General features: G+C 41.1%; 1 protein-coding gene across 2 annotated transcripts in view; it reads left to right on the top strand.

The window, feature by feature from the left end:
- GABRG2 (gamma-aminobutyric acid type A receptor subunit gamma2) overlaps positions 1 to 23941 on the top strand; it is a 273840-nt gene extending 249899 nt beyond the window's left edge. The window contains exons 9-10 of one of the 2 annotated variants that reach the window (XM_073581006.1): positions 13209 to 13232; positions 22788 to 23941. In XM_073581006.1, coding sequence (XP_073437107.1) covers positions 13209 to 13232; positions 22788 to 23063 — 300 coding nt within the window. In that variant the 3' untranslated portion in view covers positions 23064 to 23941. The remainder of the gene's footprint in view (positions 1 to 13208; positions 13233 to 22787) is intronic. The other variant, XM_073581007.1, reaches the window with a different exon arrangement.
- The last annotated feature ends 3985 nt before the right edge of the window (positions 23942 to 27926 follow it).

Genomic DNA, 27926 nt, shown 5'->3' with positions numbered 1-27926 from the left:
GGATGGGTGAGTATACAATAGGAGAGGGTAGAGCTGGTCGTGTGGCGGTTCAGTAGACTGAGGATCACTGCAAGTTGTCAGCTTGTCGGAACAGGTGGGTCTTCAGGTTCCTTTTGAAGGTTTCCGTGGTAGACGAAAGTCTGATGTTTTGGGGTAGAGAGTTCCAGAGTATGGGGGAAGCACAGGAGAAGTCCTGTATGTGGTTGTGGGAAGAAAAGATAAGAGGGGAGTAGAGAAGGAGATCTTGAGAGGATTGAAGGTTGCGTGTAGGTTAATACCGGGAGACCATGTCACAGATGTATGGTGGAGACAGGTTGTGGATGGCTTTGTATGTCATAATTAGAGTTTTGAACTGGGGCCTCTGGATAATAGGAAGCCAGTGAAGGGCTTGGCAGAGAGGAGATGCGGGGGAATAATGGGGAACCAGGTGGATTAGTCAGGCAGTAGAGTTTAGGACAGATTGGAGTGATGTAAGAGTGCTGGAGTGGAGGCCAGAGAGTAGGAAGTTGCAATAGTCAAGAAGGGAGATGATGAGGGCATGCACGAGCATTTTTGCAGTTTCTTAGTCACGGAATGTACGGATCCGGGAAATATTTTGAGTTGGACTCGGCAGGAGGAGGCTAGGATTTGGATATGTGGCTTGAAACAGAGGGAATTAATTCAGTACCCACCAACATGCCCTGGATAAAGCTGTAAGGGTGAAACCTTGGGTCAGACAAAATACATAAGGCGTGCCACTTAGTTGAGTAAAAAAAAATTGGAATTAATAAAAAATATTTTATTAGTATATACTATGGTTGAATGGTTGATTTTGTTTTATAGAAGTAGCCCCAGTGGATTATTCCCCTGAATGTTCAATATTGTGGAGTAATGGACTCCACTTCACGATGGTTTAAACGGAGCCATGTATCTTATTAAACTCTTGAACAGACTATAAGAACACTTGACTTGACTTGAGGTGTTGTATGGATACCAAAATCAGTATTACGTTATGTTTTTTTAGTGGTCCAACCTTATACAGGAGGGTGCAGAAGTAGGCATAAAGTTAGTATAATAGTTGTATTATATTCATGTTGTGAAATGTGCATGGCTTTCTTGTCTGTACCTAATCTTTGATAACTTCCCAAAAGAAAAAGTCCATCTTGTAAGGCCGGTGACCTCTGTGACAATTCAAGCAGGCCTCATTTACATACCCACTTATAATAAAATAATTATATGATAGACATTATATCATATGCCTACTTATGCACCCCCTGTACTTATTACAACTTTTCCTTGAGAACTTTTTTGCCTCAATGAAGTGCACCTGCTCCATGTATCTACTGTATATATTTTGTGAATATATTTTAGCGCTATTTATATTGAATTCTTTATTTTTTTGATGCAAACTATATTTGATATTTCCATATTGTTTAATCAGCTATTATACAATTAATTTTATATTTCAAATTATTTTGAATGAAGAATCCATATAACGTAAAGAAGTTTTTTTTTTTCCCTGAAATACATCTGTTTTAATGATGAGGCAATAGGTAGACATTTGCTTTAAAAAAAATTATTAAATATTCCAAATTTATTTCTCTAATTGGTACACCATGCATCGTATGTGTGAAGACATGTTTTGTCATAATGCTAAAAAACCAAGAGCCAATTTCTAATGTAAATCATGGTGTTGTAAAATGTGCAATTCTTGGTGTGAAACAGTGAGTTCTCTTGAGCTAAATTGATTAAAATCTTCAGGCAAATGTTATATTGTATGAGGGTTCCTAGTTTACAATTTGTTTAGTGCTATAAATCGCCTATAAAATATAAAAAAAAACTTAAGTTCTTGTCGAAGGGCATTCAGACATCAGTATTTTCATAAAGGCTTAATTCACACGTTCAGTATTTGGTCAGTATTTTACATCAGTATTTGTAAAGGGGTGGAACAACCAAAGAAAAAGTATTAGGGCACAGTAAGACCGCCGTATAAATTGGACGTAGACTGGAACGCAGTGCACGGACTGGCCGGCAGCTCTCCGGACCAAAGCTTGACTGCTTCATGTATTTCTATGCAGCTGACACACTCAGGTTGAGAGAGCAGCCGGCCTATCCTTGCACTACATTCCAATCGTTGTCTGATTTATACAACCATCTGACTGCGCCCCAATAGAAACACGTCTCCCCTTCTGCATTTTTCAAGCAATCCTGGTGTTGGCTTACAACTACTGAGGTAAAAAACTGACCAAATACTGATCTTGTGAACGTGGCCTTACATAAATGTAGTACTGATGTCATCAGTGTTTGGTGAGTATGTCATCAATGTGTCATCAGTGTAATTCACTTATGGAAAGATAAAGAAATTACAAAGCTTCTCCTATCCTTTGCAATGTTAAACACTGCCAGGAAATGGATGACGCATGGATGCCATCCGTGCGCTGTCTGTGGTTTTCCCTGACCCGTAGACTTGTGTTGTCACATTTCATCCATGCTGGACCAAAAAATGGATATCTCCATAAGTTTTGCACAGACACATGACCCGTGAAAAAACACAGATATTTGATCAGCCCAATCATTGGTCTGTATAAACTGTCTCCTGATGCCTGGAAATTAGTAAACTTGCTCTCGTTTAGTGGCCTGAAAGAGGCATGTGTAAATGTACCACTAGGGAGCTGCAAGTGAAGATTATTAGCATGTCTCTGGTAGACATTAGCCAGATACTGTACAGGTGCATATGTATGCATTTAGGCTCTATATGTAATCAGATGTAAAAAAAATGCTCCACTGGAGAGTAAGAGCTTACAACAGTACAATATTGCACTCAGTGACTAGAGAAAACTGCAAATGAATACTAACAATTTTTTTTGTACATACGCTATGCTTGTTTTAGTTGCAGTAAAGACCTGGGTAAATGATCTCAACCATTTGCCATGTGTTGCCGAATAACATCCATTTCAAATGTCCCTCTTTAAAAAAAAAATACAAAAAAAGAGTATTGATTTATATGATCCTTTTGATGTGAATTGCATTTTAATCATGTTGCATATGATCAGATCAGATCATTTTATACAGTAATCTGTAATACTCCAATTAAAGGAAATCTGTCACTCCATTTTTGGCCTATAGGCTGCGGCCACAGCCATCAGGGGCTTATCTACAGCATTCTGTAATGCTGTAGATAAGCCCCCGATGTAACCTGAAAGTTAAGAAAAATGAGTTAGATTATACTCACCCGGGGATCCGGTCCGGTCCGATGGTTGTCGCCGTCCGGTCTGGCACCTCCCATCTTCATATGATGATGTCCTCCTCCTTGCTTCTCCCTTGGCTCCTGCGCACGCATACTTTATCTGTCCTGTTCAGGGCAGAGCAGAGTACTGCAGTGCGCAGGCACCGGACCTCTCTGACCTTTCCCGGTGCCTGCGCACTGCAGTACTTTACACTGCCCTCAGCAGGGCAGATAAAGTATGCGTGCGCAGGAGCTGAGGGAGAAGCAAGGAGGAGGACATCATGATATGAAGATGGGAGGTGCCGGGCTGGACCTCGACACCCACCACATCCGCCCCGGTGAATATAATCTAACGTGTTTTTCTTATCTTTCAGGTTTCCTCGGGTGCTCATCTACAGCATTACAGAATGATGTAGATAAGCCCCTGATGGCGGTGTTAGCAACTGATAGAGCAAAAATGGGGTGACAGATTCCCTTTAATGGATATATGGACAGATCTTTACCAACCTAACAGGAAACAGATAATCTTTTACAAAGTTCATTATTCCTGTTCAACCTACACACAGTATATGCATTAGTAATAATATTGCAACCTAAGCGGTTAGCGCATGTCAGCATTATCACGTTCCTCACTTTGCTTCTCTTTAATATAATACCTAAATTATTTTGAGGGATTGTTGTACAGTATTTCTTTAAAAAATGGAAAATTTAGGAATCAGGAGTCAAAAAAATTGCTCATGAATGAGTCTATGCTCACAGCACTCAACTTGTAAGTACTCCAAGGTAATAAATAGTTTGAGCTGACTAATGAAAAAAAGGTATGTCCACAACATTTCTTAATGAAATAGTCGTGACCAAGCTGGAAGAAAATTGCAATGCGTAATTAACCTGTTATATTGTTGTTTTATTTAGGCAAATTCCCAAGAAAATTGATCAAGTAGTCCAACATATTCTATCACTTCAATTATGTGGCTGCATTTGATTTACTTATTACAAATAATTTCTTTACATTTTGTGGTTGTCCTTAGTACAGTGTAATAGAATTACACATATACATTGCCTCACAATATTTAAATCTCCATTTGTGGGGAATGTTGAGTCCAAGACTGACCTCAGAACCTCTATGAATTACATATTTTGGCCCACATCTCCATTATCACCACACTTTAGAAATCCACATTTCAATGCAAAGACAGTCCCATGAAAGCTTAGACGTAATTTAGTAAAACTGTTAAACAAAATAGTGTTATTACCATTGACCTTGAAGTTTAGTTTAGAACTCAGCCATACTTAGGCTTTTATTCTCAGTTTACTGCCCCAGCACATTCACCAGAGTAGTTTACTTTAGAAAAGAGCCATGCTTAGACTTTCTTTCTCGGCTCGCTGCCCCAGTGTCATGGTATGCCTAGGTTACTTTAGGCTAAAACCCCGGGGACCCTGCGGTGTCCCTCAGACTAGGGAAAACCCTGTCTGTCCCTCAACCCAGGGTTTACACTGAAGGTGTGCCTGCCTGGGCCTCCACCCTGTCCTGTCTCCTGTCCAGCCCTAAGCTGAACCCACCACCCTCCACCCAGTGAGGGGACCAGACACCAGACCCCACAAATACGTATGGACAGGGGTAAAAGAGACACCACACCGTTTATACACAAGGGAATACAATAATGTGCAAGGGCAACCAAATATATATATATAACAGATAGGAGAAAGAACAACTGAGACATATACTGCACCAGATATCAGACGCTCCAAAACCACCACTGCTGACCGGTATTGCTAGCACTAGGCAAAAGCTATAGTCGGCAACGCCCATAGTCAGGAAGGACTATTTAAAGACCAAGGGCGTGGCCAAGCCCTCAGCCAGCATGACAACCTGGTTAACCCTATCCCGACTGGAACAGAATACCCAACAAAGTCCCTGAGCATACTGTAGTGGAATAGGGTATTACCGCTGTCTGCCGGACACCCTGGTGTGAACAGTGTCCGACATGACAGTACCCCGCCTTCCACGAGGGACCTCCGGAACCTCACCATGTCGAGGACCTGGCTTGTCCGGATGGCGACGATGGAACATAGTAACCAGTCGATCAGCATGAATGTCTGAGGCCGGCACCCATGTCCTCTCCTCAGGACCATAGCCACGCTAGTGGACCAGGTACTGTAGAGTGCGACGCACAACCCTAGAGTGCACCACTTTGGACACCTCAAATTCCAACGCGCCATCCACCAAGACGGGAGGTGGTGGCCCGGGAGAACCATACACCAAACCCACGACCTTTTTTAGCAATGCTTTGTGAAACACATTATGAATCTTTTACACAGCCGGCAACTCCAAACGAAATGCCACGGGGTTGATCACTGCGGAGATCCTAAATGGGCCAATGAACCTGGGACCCAACTTAAGTGACGGTATCTTGAGCTTGATGTTCCTTGTAGATAACCACACCCAATCACCCACACACAGGTCCGGACCTGGCACACGTCTGCAGTCAGCCACCCGTTTGTACCTGGAACCCACCTTCAACAAGCGCTGCTTGACTCTCCTCCAAACAGATGACAATTGAGCTCCCAACTGGTCCTCCTCAGGGATGCCAACTGAGCACCCCTGACGCAAGGTACAAAATTGAGGATGTTGACCATACACACAAAAAAAAGGAGATTCCCCAGACGATTCCTGGCAATGGTTGTTTATTGCGAATTCTGCCAGAGGAAGAAACGCTGACCACTCTTCCTGATTGTCGGAAACAAAGCAGCGCAAGTATTGCTCCAGGTTTTGGTTCATCCGCTCAGTCTGCCCATTCAACTGAGGGTGGAAAGCCGATGAATGAGATAATTTGATCCCAAGGCGAGAACAAAAAGCTCTCCAAAACTTTGCCACAAACTGCGTACCTCGATCAGACACAATGTCAGACGGGACACCATGAAGTCTGACCACCTCGCGAATAAATATCTGAGCAAGAGTCTTAGCATTGGGCAAAGATGGTAAAGCAACGAAATGTGACATTTTGGAGAACCTATCAACAATTACCAAAATGACCGAGTTCCCCGCTGAGGCGGGCAAGTCTGTAATAAAATCCATGGAAATCTCAGTCCACGGCTTACTGGGCACCCCGAGAGGCTGCAACCTACCAGCGGGACGGGAACGAGGAGTCTTGGTCCGTGCGCACGTGGTACAGGCAGACACATATGAGGCCACATCCTGCCGGATTTTAGGCCACCAAAAACGACGCGATACCAGTTCCAGAGTGCTCTTAACCCCTGGATGACCTGCCAGTACTGTGTCGTGATGTTCGCCTAACACTCTTGAGCGTAGATGTAGTGGCACAAAAGATTTATTCGCAGTCAACCCCGGAGGTACCTCCTCCTGAGCCTCCGCAATCTCTGCCTCAATTTCTGTCGTGATGGCAGATACCACCACACCCTTTTGGAGAATAGGCACCGGCTCTTCACATAACTCTCCACCAGGAAAACACCTGGATAAAGCGTCTGCCTTAATATTCTTCGAACCAGGTCGATAGGTAACAATGAAGTTGAACCGGGTGAAGAATAATGCCCAGCGAGCCTGTCTGGAGGACAGGCGCTTAGCAGATTTTAAATAAAGCAAATCCTTATGGTCGGTTATCACAGTAATCTGATGAACAGCCCCCTCCAAGAAATGTCGCCACTCCTCAAATGCCAATTTGATGGCCAACAATTCCCTGTTGTCAATATCATAATTACGCTCCGCAGGCGACAGCTTCTTGGAGAAGTAGGCACACGGATGCAACTTGGCCCAAGATGGGCCCTGAGACAGTACAGCCCCTACTCCAACCTCCGACACATCCACCTCCACGACAAACGGTAAGGAGACATCGGGCTGCACCAGAATGGGCGCTGAGGCAAAACTATTCTTGAGGAATTCAAACGCCTGTACCGCAGGCTCAGACCAGTCAGAAAAGTCGGTACCCTTCTTAGTCATGTCAGTAAGTGGTTTGGCAATCATAGAGAAATTCTTAATAAATTTCCTATAGTAATTGGAGAAGCCAAGAAATCGCTGAAGCGCCTTAAGATTATCAGGCCGATCCCAATGTAGTACCGCCTGCACCTTTGCGGTGTCCATCTTAAACCCTGAGGCGGAGATTATATAACCCAAGAACGGTAGCTCCTGTACGACAAACACACATTTTTCAAGCTTGACATAGAGCCTGTTCTCTCTGAGCAACTGCAGGACCTGTCTAACATGCTCTATATGTGTATCATGGTCGCGAGAGAAAATGAGGATGTCGCCTAGATAAATTATAACAAATCTCCCCAACAAATGAGAAAAGACATCATTTATGAAATGTTGAAAGACCGCCGGTGACATAGTCAACCCAAACGGCATTACCAAACTCTCAAAGTGACCCTCAGGGGTATTGAATGCCGTCTTCCACTCATCCCCCTGACGGACTCTTATAAGATTGTACGCCCCCCTGAGGTCCAGTTTGGAGAACCACTTGGCACCAACCACTTGGTTGAACAAATCGGGTATAAGTGGCATAGGGTAAGGATCACGAACCGTAATCTGGTTGAGTTCTCTGAAATCCAGACACGGGCGTAAACCGCCATCCTTCTTTTTAACAAAGAAGAAGCCAGCAGCCAGAGGAGAAGAGGAAGGTCTAATATGCCCCTTGCTCAGACTATCTGCAATGTACTCCTTGAGAGCTAGCCTCTCAGGACCTGAGATATTAAACATTCTAGCTTTAGGTAACTTGGCCCCTGGTTTCAAAATAATAGCACAGTCATAGGGGCGATGCGGTGGTAGTTCTGAACAACCTTTTTCAGAAAATACATCCGCATAGTCCAGCAACGGCTCCGGGATACTGGGAGTCAAAGCGGAAATACATGTAGCCAGGCACCTCTCCTGACACTCCCTGCTCCACTGAATTATGTCCTGGGTCTTCCAATCAATAATAGGATTATGCATTGACAACCATGGAAAGCCCAGAACCATCTGAGCGGGTAAGTTACAAAGCACCTTACAAGTTACCCGCTCTGAGTGTAATACTCCAATGTGGAGTTGTATATCCAACACACACTCTGTGATCTCCCCTTGAGACAACGGGGAAGCATTGATGGTAACCACCCGGATGGGGTTCGGCAATTTCTCCACCGGAAATCCCGCTGTATGCGCGAACTTCTCATCAATGAGATTGGCAGCTGAGCCACTAACAACAAACACTGTAATAGAGAGCATTTGCCCCCCAAGTGCTACCCTAGCAGGGAGCATACACTGGGAAACCATGACGGAGGATACACAAAGGCTCAGACTAGACTCCTCCAAACCCTCTGAGCCTATCAGTTTTCCGCCGGCGCGCCCTTCTTAGGTACCAGGGGGCAAGCGTTAATAAAATGTCCTCCTTTGCCACAAAAAAACCAAACCCCCTGCCTTCTGTGCCAAGGACGTTTAGGCTTGTTACTCGGTGAATGTGCTATACCAGCGATCTGCATGGGTTCCACGGATTCACCCGAGGCAACCTCACCTGCAACTCCCCCACCTCCCGGAGGTAACGAAACCAGCGCCCCCTGACGGAGACGGCGGTCTATGCGTACTACAAGTGCCATCGCAGCCTCCAGAGAGGCGGGAGTCTCGTACATTAGGAGAGTCTGTTTAACCCTTCCAGAAGCCCCATGCAAAAATTGACTTCTAAGCGCAGGGTCATTCCACTGCATGTCCACCGCCCAGCGCCGGAATTCCGTGCAGTAATCCTCAGCTGGTCGCTCACCCTGTAGTAGTGAGCGTATCTTAGACTCTGCTAAGTTTAATCTATCCGGATCGTCATAGATCAAACCCAGAGCAGAGAAAAAAAAATCTACAGACTCAAATGCCGTTGAGTCAGAAGGGAGTGAAAAGGCCCAAGCCTGTGGATCACCACTCAGCAAAGAAATCACCAAGCCCACGCGTTGAGCCTCATTACCTGAGGAATGTGAACGCATACGGAAATACAATTTGCATGATTCACGAAAAACCGTGAACTTACCACGATCACCAGCAAATCGTTCAGGAAGGGGAAACTTGGGTTCAGCTGCCCTGGCTGCAGCCTCAGCAGGTACTGCAGGAGCTGACAGGCCTTGTTGCTGGACCGCCCCCCTAAGTTCAGTGACCTGTATGGATAGAGCCTCCAGCTGCTTGGTTAGGGAAAGTATAGGATCCATAGTAAGTAACCCCTATATTCCCTATCTATTTTTTTTTTTTTTTTCTCTTTTTTTTTTTTTTTTTTACTTTAGTATTTGGGCCGACTATAATGTCATGGTATGCCTAGGTTACTTTAGGCTAAAACCCCGGGGACCCTGCGGTGTCCCTCAGACTAGGGAAAACCCTGTCTGTCCCTCAACCCAGGGTTTACACTGAAGGTGTGCCTGCCTGGGCCTCCACCCTGTCCCTGTCTCCTGTCCAGCCCTAAGCTGAACCCACCACCCTCCACCCAGTGAGGGGACCAGACACCAGACCCCACAAATACGTATGGACAGGGGTAAAAGAAACACCACACCGTTTATACACAAGGGAATACAATAATGTGCAAGGGCAACCAAATATATATATAACAGATAGGAGAAAGAACAACTGAGACATATATTGCACCAGATATCAGACGCTCCAAAACCACCACTGCTGACCGGTATTGCTAGCACTATCAAAAGCTATAGTCGGTGACGCCCATAGTCAGGAAGGACTATTTAAAGACCAAGGGCGTGGCCAAGCCCTCAGCCAGCATGACAACCTGGTTAACCCTATCCCGACTGGAACAGAATACCCAACAAAGTCCCTGAGCATACTGTAGTGGAATAGGGTATTACCGCTGTCTGCCGGACACCCTGGTGTGAACAGTGTCCGACATGACACCCAGCTCATTCATATGAGTAGTTTATTGTAGAACACAGCCATGCTTATGCTTTTGCTGTCATCTTACTGTCCTAGCCTATTCACATTAGTAGCTTAATTTAGAACACAGCCATACTTAGGCTTTTATTCTCGGCTTAATACATTAGCCCATTCACATGAGTAGTGTAATTAAGAACAGACTCATGCTTAGGCTTTCATTCTTGGCTTACTGCCATAGCCCATTCACCTGAATAGTTTAATTTAGAACAGATCCATACTTAGGTTGTTTGGGAACCCTGCATACCGTCTCCTACTTGCTGGCTATGTTGTCTGGTGTTACACTTTAAGTATCCATACTCTGCATCTCTTCGGCAGTTCATTTTAGTGGCTGTACAAATGGTCATCTCTAGCTCTCTATCTCTCCACTAGGAGGCATCACTTTTTTTTCTTTCATGTTGCCGCAGCTTCTTGGGTTGAGTAATGTGAATTCTTGATGGATGAGTATTACATTTTACAAGATTGAATTGACTTGTTATAACTCAGTAAATGTATCATTCCACAACTTTGCTATGTTTTATGGCTCACAAATCTTAATTTGTGAATAGAGCATTAAAGAGATAGTCTTGCCTTACGACATTGATGACCTATCCAAGAAATAGAACATGTAGGGAAAAGCCGGGATACAGCTTGTAGAAGAGGTCATGCTTGAGGAAAGGAAAATAGTCCTGTAATAATGCAGTGAAAACCTCAGCACCGAATAGACAAGGGTAGAAATACAGGAAAGAAGATGAAGGGTGGCACTTTGTGGATTTAGAAGGTGAAAAAAACTTCTTTATTTGTTGCATGATAAAGATATGGAAGTTGGGAAACATGAGTGACTATGTGTACAATGGCTGTTTTGCGTACACACTGCGCTTCAACGGTTGAAGCATAGTGTGTGCACGAAACTGCCATTGTCCACATAGTCCCCCTTGCTTCTATATCTTTTTTATGCAACATATAAAGATGTTTTTTCACAGACCTAACTCCACATCTTCTTTCCTGCATTTCTGAATGAGCTCATCTGTGAGTCTTCGTTACACGAAGCAATCTGTCTGAAAGCTGAATCTTATGCTCCTGTATGTGAGCTTGTTTAGTGACAGTTTTTCTTCTCCTGTCACAAGTGGAGAAATACTTGCTGCAAAAGTGGTTTATTTTGATCTGGCACCAAAGAAAAGCCAGATGTTTGTCCAAGAATTTCCTTCTATGACGGAATCACTGATTGGGTGGATCAAGGAAATGCTGTAGATATAGTATATCTTGACTTCAGCAAAGCATTTGACAAAGAATCTCATACAATCCTTATTGAAAAAATGACTAAGTATGGAATGGACAAGGCAACTGTTAGGTGGATTCATAACTGGCTTAGTGATCGGACCCAAAGAGTGGTCGTAAATGGCAGCACATCCAGTTGTAAGAGCTAGGAGGGATAGCTAATTCTAGAGAAGAGAGAGAGAGGATTCAAAAAGATATAATTAAACTGGAGCAGTGGGCAGCAACTAACAGAATGGTTTTTAACAAGGAAAAATGCAAAGTACTACATCTGGGCAATAAAAATGAAAAAAGCATATACAGTATGGGAGGAATAGGGCTAAGCAACAGCACATGGGAAAAAGACTTGAGTATACTAATAGATCACAAATTGAAAATGAGTCAACAGTGTGATGCAGCAGCAAAAAAGGCAAATGCAATTCTAGGATGTATTAACGGAAGCATACAGTCTAGATCACGTGAAGTCATTATTTCCCTCTACTCCTCTTTGGTCAGACCTCATCTGGAATATTGTGTCCAGTTTTGGGCACCACATTTTAAAAAAGACATCAACAAACTGGAGCAAGTTCAGAAAAGAGCAACCAGAATGGTGACCGGTCTGCAAACCCTGTCTTATGAGGAAAGGTTGCAGGATTTGGGATTGTTTAGTTTGCAAAAGAGAAGACTGAGAGGAGACTTAATAGCTGTCTACAAATATCTAAAGGGCTGTCACATTGTAGAAGGATCAACTTTATTCTCATTTGCACAAGGAAAGACTAGAAGCAATGGGATGAAACTGAATGGGAGGAGACACAGATTAGATATTAGAAAAAACTTTTTGACAGTTAGAGTGATCAATGAGTGGAACAAGCTGCCACAAGAAGTGGTGAGTTCTCCTTCAATGGAAGTCTTCAAACAGAGGCTGGACAGATATCTGACTGGGATGATTTAGCGAATCCTGCTTTTGAGCAGGGGGTTGGACCAGATGGCCCAGGAGGTCCCTTCCAACTCTACGATTCTATGATTCTAAGTGGTCTTTCTCATGAACATCTGCATAGGTATTTGCTGGGGAGGTAGGGTTCATCTGTAGTCATGTAACCTGGTAAGTACCTACACAGATGTCCTTGAGAAAGACCACTTTTAGGTCGAAAAATCGGAAAAACATACTTTTTCTTTGGTGCTGGATCAGAATAAATAACTTTTTCAACAAGAATTTTTATGCCTGTCTTTTCAGTGCTGAGGTTTGCACTATAATATCCAAGACATAGGTCATCAAAATCTAACTGGTAGAAGTTCTATCCCCATCACCCCTACAGATCGACTGTTTTCAGCTTCGACAGAAGCCAAATATAAACGGTGAACTGAGTTGGAAGACTCCAGTAGCCAGTAGTGGCCATTGTTAAAAAAAAAATGATGAGTGTGTGATAAGTGCTGTATTTAATATGAAAGGAGAAAGTAGTCAAAATTTATTCTTGGGAATATACATTGATGGTGATGTGTGACCATTAGGGGTTCTGGAATACAGAACACCATTGATCACACATACACGGCCCATACTGACATGATTTGCAGTACTAGGTACAGGTGCACAAACAATGTGCCACTGAAGATGGATAAGTTAGTAACATCAAATGGGATCCTGGGGTTCAGATTCCTAATTATAGTCAAACTTAAGCATCAGTCCTCAATGTGTATTCTTAGAAAACCTTGTTTTAAGTGTTCTCGAGCGTATTGTATTGTTAATAGCACCTTAAAAACATTACGGCCCATATTTCTTTACCAAAACAACTGTTTCCTCTTTTTTTTCTTTCGTTATGATTTTTATGTTGGTTTCTCCTAAAGTCTGATTTTCTTTTCTTATCTATACAACAAAAGCTTCTCTGGATGTTTTCCTTCAAGGTATATTGCTTTTGGAATGGACATTCACTGCATGTGTCTGCTGAATTGAACTGAGCCAAAATTGTGATTGTTCTAGCAAGCTATTTGCTTCTTACAAGACCCAGACGGGATTTTTCTGTTGCTAAAATACTGTATATATTTTAGTTGTTGAAAGTTGATTCAGCAGCATTACCGGAACGTCACTCTTGTTAGAAAAAGTATTTGATCTTGATAGTAATCATCTGTTTGTATGACACGCAGACAACTTATCATCTCATCCTTGTTGCACCACAGAAATCTGCCACCATAGGAATGATGCAAACCTGTAAAACCTTACGTCTATCATTTGCAAATTCTTGCCTGAAGCTCTATATGGAATATATTAGGGAATCACATAACATGTATTTTGATTCCATTGATTCATTTTCAGCAAAACTTCCTTTAGCCAAGGAAAAGACCTGATTATAAAATGCAGTTATTCAGTAAATTTGTTAGCAGTGGCATGTACCTAAGGCCAACCTCGGGGCAGCACACGTGGAGCAGCTTTGTGGTCCCAGCCTAGTCATCTTAGAAAAGACCAACCAAACCTACTACGTGTTTCCTGAGGTCTAAAATTCCTTAGGTGAATTGAGGCGAGATGTGAAAAAAAATAGGGATTTTTTTTCTACATCTCTTATGTTCATCCTGTACAGTGCTGTAAGTATATGGAGACCTATAGGGGCAGTTTTTGCTTTTTTTAACTCAATTGCATATATTTTCGACAACAAAGAATTTTATAAATTTTTGTTAAATATTTTGACTTCTACTGTCTCTATGTACCAAGTACATACCCGGCTGCAAAATAAGTTAGGCTCGCCTTTATTGATAAATTATTGATAATTTGTTAGAGAGACTTATTGGGGTGCAGGTCTATGATGCATAGAGCTTAGTATGCTGTTAAGCACCCTTTTAGACCCGGTTGACAACTCATTGCCTTTCAAACAATTTTTTGAGGCCTACATTTCTGTATCAATGGGCAGTAGGGTCCCAGCAATATCTGATTGCAGCCCTGCCTGTAATTCCCTATTTGTCTACACAGCGATCGTTTACGGCAGACCAGCTAATTTTTGTGATGATGTTTTCATGGCTAAAGGCAGTAATGCTATTATAAAATAACTTTTTAGAACATTTCCTAGTATATTTTTTAGAGCTTATCCTCTTCCTTAAATGTTTTACTTAATGTTAATAACTTTTCACTCATTTAGGGCAGCGTCATCGATTTTTCAGCAGTGTCATTGTCAATATATCTACATAGTTATACATCAATCTTAGATGTCAATGGAGAATGGAATGTACATTAGTGACCTCTCCATTTAGTCAACAGTAGCTGAAATGTTACTAAAAATATTATGAAGAGGGATATTCAGAAAACATCTAACACGGCAAAGGACGTGTATTCAATCCTTCGTCCTGTATAAGGGTCTTTTGTGAGCTGAAATTAATATTTTATTTTACAAGAGCAAGAAACTATAGCAAAAATTAGTCTCCAAAAACTCATAAGACAAAAGTGACTATGTGGTAAGCCACAGCTGAAAAATCAGAATGGTGATGCTCCCCGTAGGGCAGAATTGCAGATGATAGGTGTTATGACTGGATCTGCAGAGCACCTTGGTCATTACATTCATTTTTAGTCTTCATAATCCGTATGGGCGAATTCTTGAAATCAGAGTTCTGATGTTATTCATATACATCAAAAAACAGTGGATTCATGATTATTCATCATATTCTATTATTTAAATGAACTAAAATGCGGGAAAAATGCATTCGCCCATACTTTGCCACTATTAGAGTAGAGCTGCACTGGTGATTCTTTTTGAAACAATCTGGTTGTATTCAGTAATATATGATGGCTTTATATGAGAAGAGTTTGTGTTTGAATTGCTTTTGTTATTTTTATTAAAACTGTATGTTAAGAAAATGCTGAACCAATTGGTCTGATGTATAATCTACCACATTGTCTTTTAGCTGCACTTTTTTTTAAACACTTTTCATTTAATTATAATTACAATTGAAATCTTATTGTTTTTGTCAGAATAGTGTATTTTGTTCTCAAACACAATGTTCTCCCCATACATTTCTTAACGTAAAATGATTATTTAATGTAATATATGAATGTAAAATGTAAGGGTATGTGCACACGTTGCAGATTTGCTGCGGATCCACAAGTGATTTACAGTACAATGCTAGTCTATGGGAAAAAAAACCCGCTGTGCTCATACTGTGGAAAAATCCGCCCGGAAACGCAACGTTTTTTTTTCTGCAGCATGTCAATTCTTTGTGCGGAGTCCGCAGCGGTTTTACACCCATTCCATTATAGGAATCTGCAGGTGTAAAAATGCATGCCAAATCCACACAAAATCCGCAGGAAATCCGCATAAAAAATGTGCGGATTTTGACTTGTGAATTCTGCCAAAAGATGCAGATTCCACACGGAAAATTCCGCACAGCAATCCGCAATGTGTGCACATACCCGTAATATTATTGGCTATGTTCTCCTCTCATTTTGACTACGTTTGTCCTGCACCCCGTAAAAACTCCTGACATGCACACACAGACTTCCATTACCATACAGAAGCAAAAAAATTGTCATTTTAGGATTCTGTCTGTTTGGTATATTTCAGCAAAGCACAAAAAAGTGTAATATTGTGTGGTAATATTGGTATTAAAGGGAACCTGTCATGTCCCCCATGGCCTCCAACCCAGCAGCATTCACCTGTGTGAGATAAAACTCCCTCCCATACAGCCCTGTATAATTCCTATGCTAATGAGGGCTTTGACTTATCCATGGGGCGCAAGTTTCATGTGACTGGTCAGCCCTCTTTCCATGTTATCACACCCCTGTAAGCGTGATAGCATAATTTGTATGAGTGGCGTCATCGCAATCTCTTGCAAATCTGCGCATGCATAACGCTCATTTCGGCAGCGTTACTGCGTCTCTGAAGCCAGCTGTATGCTTCCCAGCTTCAGAGGCGCACTGCACATGACCGGAAGCCATTTTTTGAACTTCCCAACATGTGCAGTGCGCATCTCTAATGTCAGGAAGCGTTCACCTGGCTTAAGAGACGCAGTGATGCTGCCGGAATGAGCAGAGAATGTGCAAGCGCAGATTTCCATGAGCTGGCATTGAAGCTGTCTTGTGCAAATTATTTTATCACTCCCACAGGGGCGTGATTACATGGAAAGGGTGCTAACTAGTCTGGAGCAACTAACGTCCCTAGTCAAATCCCTCATTAGCATAGGAAAAGCTGAAGTTATAAATGCTTTTTAAAAAAAAAACCAAACAGTTATTTAATTGTATTATGCTATACAGGGCTGGTTAGGGAGGCAGTTTAGTCATACATGTGTGAATGCTACTGGGTTGGAAGGCATGGCAGACCTGACAGGTTCCCTGTAAGTAAAAAAAAAAAACCCTATGTTTAACAATTGCCATAATAACCCATGGATGATAATTGCACAAGTTAGAACTTCTGTTAAGTTCTAGTGACTTCACTGTTCTTGTAAGGATATTTATCACTAGGGCTTCTCCAAGGTCCCATTGTTACTTGCTCATATCCTGAGATGTGTTATTGCCCCCCAAACTTCACCCACTGCTTTGCCAGCCCAAATCAGCCCCCGGAAATTCACGTATCATCTAGCGGCATATGATGGGAATTATTACCCATCCAGGTTGTAATTTGACTCTTTTGATGCAATCTTCATCTCTTCCATGTTACATCACACTATCACATGGAGGTGCTTTCTGTTCCAACATTGATGATGGGCATGCAGTACAATCCCAGTCCTCTTAGTACAATGGACATTGATGATGGGCATGCAGTACAATGCCAGTCCTCTTAGTACAATGGTGTCCATTATTTTGGATCTGCTGTTGTGGACAGCATAGTAGGCAACAATTCTAGCCAGGCAGCTGGATGTTAGGTCAGGAGAAGGACAGAATTTTTTTCTTTTATAAGAGTTCATGAAAAAGTGATGATGATCAACATTGCAGTGTTATTTTGTTACGTTTATAATGAAAAAACTCTCATAGATTTGACTGGTATTTTCTAAATGTTTTTAGTTACAATTTGGTAAAGAAATAATTAGACAATGGTACCAGTGAAAGCCGAACACTATTCAGATGGCTGATACCGTATATGCATTTGGTAAACAGTCATATTGTTAGGGTTAGTGGATTGCACTAAATAAAAATAAAAAATAAAGTGCAATCACAACCCTGGGTCTACCATGCAGAGATGTAACCTGCTGCTATTGTGAACAATGACAGAAACAAAACAGCGAGCGTTATATTAAACACACTGTGTTAATTCCACACAGTGTGATCGGAACACTGAGTACCCATCTCAGTTACTACACAGAGAGAAACTGCACAAGAAAGCATAAAGGTTGAGCTTGCTCAGTAACTGAACTGTGCTAACCGCGCACATGAACGAAACAGATGCTAAGTCAAGAGAAATAACTCAAATGATGATAGGTACCAAACTCTGTTGACTTCACAGAGAAGTACAGCACATAGGTTAGGCTTGCTCTGAAACTGAACTGTGATAACCGCACACATGAACGAGACAGATGCTAAGCCAAGCGGAATAAAGCACAAGATGCTCAGACTAAGAAGGTAGACAAACACACATATGTGCAGAGTGATAGAGTATCTACTCACAACCACCAAACCTAAATGATACCAGCGCGCCAGCGTACGCCGCTGAGAGCCTTATAAATACAAAGCTCCACCCTAAACACTCACGCCAAGCCGGCCGTGACATCACCCACAGGCTAATCCGGAGCTACCACATCACCAGAGCATCTGACGTCCGACCACCAATAGGACGACGTCACATCACGGGCATGCTCAGTAAGATGATCTCTGGACTTATACAGGTGCAGCCTTGCACTCTAGAGTCTATCACTGGTTACAATAGACTTGGCTGGAGAGCCAGCTATAACCAAGCGTATACCACAAGCCTGAGCAAGATACTGGGACTGATGTCTGTGCTGAGCAGCAACGGCCGGACCCGAATGGGAGACCACAGCACCATGCAATGCTGGGGATCTATCCCGTGCAGTGGGAGAATCCCAGTGGCTAAGGCTAGTTTCACACTAGCGTTTATTACACGCAGCGCACAGCACCGCTAAGCCCCGCCCCATCCGGTCATCGCCGCCTACTATCGCACATGGACGCTTGCAATCTGCGCACCCTATCTTTAGTATAGGGTGCGCAGATCGTGCACTGGCCGTGCTCTAGTAGGATTTTGGCGAGCGCTGCGCACTTTTGAAGGTGCGCCCGTGTGCGCTGAACGCAGAATGTTGCATTTCGGGGCGCTCGGCGCACCTTCAAAAATGCGCAGCTCACGCCAAAATCCTACTAGTGCACGGCCGGCTCACGATCTGCGCACCCTATGCTAAAGATAGGGTGCGCAGATCACAAGCGTCCATGTGCGATAGTAGGCGGCGATGACCGGATGGGGCGGGCAGGGAGCCGGCAGGGGCGGGGCGCTGCATGGAATAAACGCTAGTATGAAACTAGCCTAACACATACAGTATATTGATATATGAAATTTTAAGTACATTAAATATTATTTTCCAGCTATTTAAAAATGCTTCATCTTGCAGTGATATTTTTACAGATAACTTTTACAAAACTAAACATAGCTATTGTAAAAGTTTGGACTTTAAATTCACCAGTGCAAGAATTAATTCCTCATGAATTGTTTAAAAACAAAAAAAGGAAATAAGTTTCCAATTCAAAAGACAACAATGCTTCCAAAAAGAATAACACGATACTGAAAGTAAAATCATGGGAAAATCACCGTTGAAATGCTCAAGAGAAATGTAAAAAATACCACTCAAAAACAATGTTTTGTATTGCCACACAAATTCTGCACATAAATTACTCATTCACTCTACACATATAATTTTGTACTACCTTTGCAGTATCGCCCACAAGCTCGTTTTATTGTTTAATTTACAAAAACACACAATTTTACATAAAACTGAAGAGGATGCCATATCCCTAATCCGCTATTAAGATTATTAGGCAGTTCTATATTTCTTTAAAGAATACCTATATCCTTTTTACTAAACAACACTTATTAACACAAGTGTTGAGAACAAGTGGCTAAAAGTCTCTACTTTCTAGCTAAAGTCAGATCTGAACTTCTACTTTAGGAGATTCCAGAATGCAGTCCGCGATCCCAAAACCCTCCATGGCCTACATACCCTTTTCTTAATGAAGTCAAACAACATAGAATAAATAGAACAAAATATCTTGGTCTAATGTCCTTGATCTTTTGTACTTAGACACTCTCCAAAATGCGGAGACAGGTGAAGTCATGTTTATTTCACCTAGATGATGGGACTCACTTAGTGGCTACACTGCTGGTAAAATAAAATCAAGTTGCTGATAGGGCTGAGCGGACCCGTGGAAGTTTGTGTTCTGAACTTTAGCCCCAGGTTCGGTTTGGGTGCTAGAACTGTATCGGAACTTGAACCGCAACCCCATTTAAAAAAAATGGAGACCTGAACTTTGGATCTGGGAAAAAAATATCTCTCTGCGCCTCTCTGCAGGAAACTTCCCTTGAAACTCCAAACATTACAACTGGATAAGTCCCTGTTCTGCGTTTAGCACCAGAAACGGTCAGGTACAAACCCTGAAGCATTATGTTCAGATTCACACATCTTCTCTAGTTGTTGATGTACAAGGATAATTGGAGCTTTATTCTGGATGCAGTAATTCAGTAATGTTTACTGCATAATGCAGTTATGTTACACGCACAAAGCACAGAAGGGTGGACACACAGCCTTAGAAAACAGAATACATAGGCGTGAAGAATAAATAGCTTATATTCCTTTCATCATTGTATCATACACTTACCACGCTGAGAATTAAATGACGGTATCCATACTCTTCTTGACCTACGCACTTTTAATTCATTCATTCTTCATTGTTAGGTACTTTCAGCTTTCTGAAGCAGTGCGTTCACTCATCTTTTTCCATAGACACATTGTCATTCTACCATCATTATGCCATTTTGACAATGGTTTCTATAAAATATTGTTTGACAGATGATTGTAGTGGCTCTTATTATATTCTTGCTATTCTACCTGCATTTACATCATGATCTTTTAATAGAATACACCCACTTTGTGATATCACAACCTTTTGTCATCGTTTAATGTAATTAAGCTACAATGTGTAATATTACTGCATAATATTTCATCCTGATGAAAGTGTAGATGTGAACATCCTGAAGAAATCTTCCATTTTTCTTCTGCATCAGCGATTTATTCTTCCTTTACCATCAGTGCAGTTACTCAACAAATCCTACTTTTGGGTAAAAGAAAAGACTCCATGTGTGAATATTTGACAGAGTCATTTAATATATGTGCCCCGGAAGTGTATCATAAACCCCACCTATCAGCGCCAATGTCACATGATTTTGAGGCGCCGATGGATTAGCATGACAACCGGAGCTCTGCCGGAGACCTCCGAGGTTGTCATTACATGTTATGAGTGCCGTCCCGTGGCCGGCGTTCATAGTAGATGATCATTTCTGCTACACATAGCAGGACTGAATACAAACGCATGGGCCATGTACGAGGAGAACAAGTCGGTAGGACTGTGTTCACAGCACCAAGAGACTGAAACACAGAAAAACACAGTACAACAAACGTGAAAAAATACTCTGCTGTAAAAAAATATCTAACAATAAACAGCAAGTGCTAGTAAAAAGATGATAACAATAAAGGGTATTTAGTTGATACGTTTTTTGCAAAAAATGTATACTAAGCTGCTCAACCAAACGTCAAAGTATACTCATCAGAGCAGTCGTAACCAATGTATTTAAAACCTGACCATGTGAACAGTACCTATATGAGCAGGATTCAGAAATGTAATGTCTGATGTGGACACACTGTGTAAGACGGCTTTATATGTGCATGGCCCACAAGAGAGGGGTGGAGACCTCCCAAAAACTTGCAAAAGCAAGAAACCAATTGAATACAAACACATGGGCCATGCACATAGAGAACAAGTCGGTAGGACAGTGTTCACACCACCAAGGGACTGAAACACAGAGAAACACAGTACAACAAACGTGAAAAAATACTCTGCTGTAAAAAAATATCTAACAATAAACAGCAAGTGCTAGTAAAAAGAGGATAACAAAACAGGGTATTTAGTTGATACGTTTTTTGCAAAAAATGTATACTAAGCTGCTCTACCAAACGTCAAGGTAACCCATATCAGAGTAGTCCTAACCAATGTATTTAAAACCTGACCATGTGAACAGTACCTATATGAGCAGGATTCAGAAAGGTAATGTCTGATGTGGACACGCTGTGTAAGACGGCTTTATATGTGCATAGCCCACAAGAGAGGGGTGGAGACCTCCCAAAAACTTGCATAAGCCCTGCTATATGTTGCACAGGGGATGAAAAGATCACAGCTTCAAGTCACCTATGGGGACTATTGAAGCAAGTGAAAAGTTTTTTTAAAAATATACAAAAATATAAAAGTTCAAATCACCCCCGTTTTGCACCATTCAAAATAAAACAATAAAAAAATCAAAAACACACTTAGTTGGTATTGCTACACTCATAAACAAAACATTCAAAATATAAAAATAATGAATCTGAAAAAAAAAATCAAAACAACAGAATTAGGCTTTTTGGTTGCCATAACAAAGCCATAAAATGCAATAGAAGGTGTTCAAAAGATTATGTCTACCCCAAAATGGTATAGATAAAAACATCAGCTCAGCATGCAGAAAATGAGCCCTCACCCAGCCCCAGATCCAGAAAAATGTCTTTATCTTTGATTTCGTAATGACCTGGAGAATCATAATGGCAGGTCAGTTTAGCATTCAGTGAACTTTTTTTATTTTACCACACTTTGAATTTCTTTTTCATTTTCCAGTACACTATATGGTAAAACGTTCAAAAGTACAACTTGTCCAACAAAAAAAAAGTCCTCACATGGCCATATTGACAGAAAAATAAAAAAGTTATGGTTCTGGGAAGAAGGGGAGCAAAAACCGAAAAAACAAAAATGGAAATCCCAAGGTGGCAAAGAGTTTAAAGACAAGACCTAGGGATAAGGCTTTGAGTTCAGATATGATTTTGACACTATTGCTCAGGCTATGTAAGGTTATGGTGCTACTACAGCTGGGGAGTCACACGGGGACATTATGTGAGTCACACGTAACTCCTGAGTCACTGATAGGGAAAAAATATTTTTGCCAATACTCATATTTGTCTAATTCCATAATTATTCCAATGTTTTTTTCATGGTTACTTTGCAACTTCTTTTCACACGTATCCTGTTGAAAGAAAGAAATTTTGAGAATTGGTGTCTAATATATGTTGACTTCCCTTATCTTGGTATTTTTGACCACTTTGAAGTTACTTCTGAAATGGGAATAAAATTTCTAGCTTATCTTGATCGCTGATAAAATGTGATATTTCATCTTAAATGTAGACATGTTCTTTCCATCTATATTCCAATCCCTAATACATTTTCTTTACTTGATCATGTGACATTAGGCTCCAACTATCGATATTCGTCCAAGATCGGCAACGATTCAGATGAATAATGCCACACATATGCAAGAGAGAGATGAAGAATATGGTTACGAGTGTCTTGATGGAAAAGATTGTGCCAGTTTCTTCTGCTGTTTTGAGGATTGCCGAACTGGTGCCTGGAAACATGGAAGAATACATATTCGTGTTGCAAAAATTGACTCGTATTCTCGAATTTTCTTCCCAACTGCTTTCTGCTTATTTAATTTGGTTTATTGGGTATCATACCTTTATCTTTAAAAGGAAATGAAAATTTGCCACTGAAATGGATATGTGACACAGGCCTTATAAAGCGTAACTATTTTTCATTTAAGAAATTATATGGTTTGTGTACAGCACCAATGCACATTTTATCAGTTTATTCAATTTACTGAGTGCCATAGGCTGATATTACATGAAAACTGAGACAGTGGATCTGATTGTTCAGATCTCAGTTTAGTCTTTTACAATGTATAAGCATTACAGAAGATATATTGCGAAGATGATAGAAAGCTTCTATGGAAATGCACTTTGGCAGATACACATCATGCCGACATATGAACATGTAAATCTACCATTGCATTTCAATAGTGGTACTTATTACATCTTGTTAGATTGGTGAAGCTTAAAATACTTTTTATAACATTAAAAGCTATTCACTGTCCAATTGGAGAGCACATGTACAATGATGTAAATATTTCAATACCTTAATCCCTGTAGTGCATAAGTTAATGCATGCATCAACTGAGGCCAACACAAAGCAAATGGACTTTACCATACAGTGTTATGTTTTCCTTGTATGTCTGCCTGTGCTATTTTAGCAAAATGTTATTGTGAATTCATTTAATTGCTCAACCATAGCTACCTATGTTCATGTCATGCATGAAAATGAAATTATTCTGCACTTTCCTGGGTACCATTGCATATGCCTTAAGGATAAGAATACAATGCAATCAGCATTACTGGGATATATTTAGAATCTTAAAATACCTGCCAAAGGGATAACCCAATTAGGTGAAAATATTGTGTTTGAATCTCTTATATTTTCCTATATACGTGATTTTAAGTCTTTTGTGTAGTCTCATATCAAGCCAACCAATAATGTATGATGCAAATTTTGGTAAAAATGGCTTCCTTTCGATTGGTGGATTTTTTCCAATTTCTCTCATTATGGGGTGTTCATATGCATTTTTTTGCACATTAGCAGAAATCCTCTGCTTATACATAATCTTTAGTGATGAGCGAGTATACTTGTTGCTCAGGTCTCCCCGAGCATGCTCGGGTGGTCTCCGAGTATTTTGCCATGCTCGAGAGATTTAGTTTTCATCACCTCAGCTGCATGATTTGCGACTGCTAGACAGCTTGAATACATGTGTGGAATACCTATTTGTTAGGGAATTCCCACATGTATTCAGCCTGTCTACAAGTCGCAAATCATGCAGCTGAGATGACGAAAAGTAAATCTCCGAGCACACCAAAATACTCGGAGATCACCCGAGCATGCTTGGGGAGACCCGAGCAGCAATGCTACTCGCCCATCACTAATAATCTTTTATCTGCAGATGAAAACAACCAACTCTTTCTCTGGTGGACTCAGCACAACCATGTAATACTTGGTTGCCTAAAGATCTTAATGGGCTACCTGTACGCGTAATACTACACTTTCTTTCAGTGAAAACTTTAGGAGAGAAGTGTGGCTGCCCATTGCTTTAACTGGTGATACCTGATCATTTCAGCTGGAGGATTCTTGGATATCTACTGATCCCCACATTTTGAGATGGGACGCCTCTTTTTGGTTTGAAAGGCTTTCAGAGCTACATAAACGATTAACCAAAAATGAGTCAAAATACCCTAAATAAAAAATTTTGGTGTTTGCTTTTGGAATTTTCGATTAACTGACGCCACTACAGTTAAATGGAACCGACCAGTTTTGTGACTCCCCCCTAAATCACCACTTCATTGTTCCATTCTTTCATATGTAAAGCATAATGCTTTTAGATACACTGTATAATATTTAATGTAAAAGTTTTAACCAGGAGCATGTTGTGCGTTAGCTACTACTTAATAGTCATCTGAGCAGTGCCATTTATGTCAACAGTCACTAAATGCAGGATGACACGATGCCTCTTTGGCACGAGCAGTAAATTGACCTGTACTTTCCTTGGCTTTATCTGCACCCTGTACATACATACCAGGTGTCGGCAGACTAAGTAAAAGAGCATGCCAAGGCAAATATTCTTTGCTTTACTTGCTTATACCCAGGAGACATGTCTTTTTTCTGAGCTGAATTATTCTGCTCAGGAACATTACTACCACGATGACTAGTAGGAGGTATTGAGCATGTACAGTAGTACATGCATAGTTAGAACTGTTATTAACCCAAAATAATATAATACAACTTAAATCACAAGAAAGAAGTAGACTATGCAGTGGTATATACATGCAGTGGTATATACAGTAAATTGTGCCAATTTGCTTCAAATTCACAAGCCACAACTCCAGTATTACCATGTCGAATGTTGATTGTACTGTATTACACCGATAGCTATTCTCTTAAAAAGGCTTACTAGTAATTTAATTTTAAATAAAATAGTATAAATAGATCATTATAGAAATATTTGATATCCATAGGTATCTAATTACATTTGGCTGCATAGTACAGTGAAGCCTCTTTAAGATCGCCAGCAAAAATGGCAGTTAAAATGGGATCTACATAGACTTTCTCAAAGACTTTGTCGAAAACCAAGAGTTTAATATAAACTCTTTAATATAAACCAACCTAGATTAAAGAGTGGTCTTCTGAAATAATTTGTCTTTTTATTGCCGTAGATGTACTTTATGTGCCAAAAATACAGCCAAAGCAGTATCAGATACAACTTAACTCCTTAGATTAATCAGAAGATATAGATTCAATTAATAAGATTAATTAGTTTATATTTTTTTAGCAAGTTATCAGTACAAAGTGATTGCTTTACTTCTTATTTTCTGTATTATTTTATATTCAGCTTTTGGCTGAAGGAAAACCTGTGCCATGTTTTGCAGAAAATCTACATGATGCATTATCATTTTGATTAGAAATTTCTGAATTCACTTCTATTTTATTAATTTTGTTTTCTTATCGCTTCCCTAGCTGAGATTTAAAAGTCAAATTAATTTTATTTTCTGCCTTACTTTTCTCAGAAAGTTCAAGAAAATAATCCCCAAATTTCTCCTTTTCTACTACTCCTATCAAATACATCCATAAATGCCTTACTTCAACCCGTAAATATTTTATCTTTTGTACTTCATGGGACTTACCATGTTGCCAAAACAACTAAGCTAACTTTTGAAAAAGAGCAAGGCACAGGCACATATATTTAGTGAATGACTTTTGTCTGTCTTCTCCTTGCCCGGTTAGCTTGTTCGACAGGTTTTGCCCTATTTCCGTTGAGAAGGGATCTAACAATTAGGTGTCTCTAGGAAATTGGAAGCAAGAGGGGAGCAGCCCAGTTGTAACTTTGTCCAGTGCCCAGACTTTTCTCCCATGCTTTCTTTTTTTTGTGATGTAAGCCTCTGTTGATATTCCATATTCCAATTTTTTTAAGGTGAATGGTGCCAAGAACCTTGAGGCTATGTGCCCACGTAGCTTTTTAAAACACACACTGAAAACCGGACTCCTTCCCAGAAATCGCGCGTTTTTTCTGCGCGATTTCACCGCGATTATGTTCTCGATTTTGCCGCGATTTTTGTGTGTGATAGTCAAGCACTTTCCAAGCGATTTGAAGCATCGCTTGGAAAGTGATTGACAGGTTGGTCACACTCGTCAAACATAGTGTTTGACAAGTGTGACCAGCTTTTTACTATTGAGGCCGCCTATGCGGCATCAATAGTAAAAGATAAAATGTTAAAAATGATAAAAAACTAAAAAAATCGGGGTGTATATACCTTCCGACGTCCCGCGCTGCATACCTGGGCCTCAGCGTTCCCAGTAATGCCTTGCGAGACCTGTGATGATGTTGGTCTCGCGTTACTATAGCGATCTCGCGAGACCGCTAGAGTCACGCGAGACTACGTCATCACAGGACCATGCTGCAAGGCATTACGGGGAACGCTGAGGCCCGGGAAGGCAGCGCGGGACGTCGGAAAGTAAATATACCCCTATTTTTTATTCTTTTTTTTACAGGGGTATGGTACCCAGGGCCTGGAGGACAGTCTCCTCTCCTCCACACCGTGGGTACCAACCGCACATGAGACGCTTATCTTCCCGCATGGTGGGCATAGCCACATGCGGAAGTAAGCGATTCTCATGCATTCCTATGGGTGCGGAATTGCGGCAATTCTTTGCGATTCCGCACAAAAGAAGGATCATGCTGCGATTTTTTCCGCGATGCGATTCTGCCTCGGAAAAAAGCGCAGCATTGGCACAGCATGTGCGGAATGCCATAGGAATGCATGGGGGGGCGTTCTGTACACGATTTTTAAACGTTTTTGCGCCGAAAATCACGGCTAAAACGCTTAAAAATCGCATCGTGGGCACACAGCCTAAGATTTCTGATATACATTTTGTTTTCTGTTTTCCCAGTATTTTAGCTTTTTTCCATCTTAAATCAGAATTGGACTAGAATGGGAGAAAATGAATAAAGAATAGCTATTGATTCTTATTTCTTTTATGCTACTATTTATTTGAGCATTAGGACAGAATATAAAAAACAAGAAAAAATCAACCAAAAGCTGAAATTCATACTAGCATCATAACAGTAAGAAAACTGCTTGATAGAGGCGAGCAATTCTATTCATGTTGTCTTGGACCTCTTCCAGGGTGGTCTTTACTTTTTCATGCCAGGCACAGGATTCTGGGTGTAAAAATGAACACTGATTGCAATTAGGGAACAGACTAGGCGCACGGCAAATAAAGTTGTTCATCTTTATTGCTTGGACCACTCAACAGGATAATGGCTGCCATCGAGCAATCTGTGCTCCAGCAAAAAAGTGAGACCATACTGAGTAATCACACAGAAATAGACCTTTTGAAAATTAAATACACATGGAACTGAAAGATGGGAGTGTCGTATAGAATGAAAGTGCATCAAAGTTTAAAGTAAAATTTTGAAAGAGAGCCATGAACAAATCCTTTGGAGGGTCCTC

The sequence above is a fragment of the Dendrobates tinctorius genome, unplaced genomic scaffold (assembly GCF_039654945.1).
Source record: "Dendrobates tinctorius isolate UK_male_01 unplaced genomic scaffold, ASM3965494v1 ptg000067l, whole genome shotgun sequence".
Lineage (NCBI taxonomy): Eukaryota > Metazoa > Chordata > Amphibia > Anura > Dendrobatidae > Dendrobates > Dendrobates tinctorius.
This window is presented reverse-complemented; position numbering and strand designations above follow the sequence as displayed.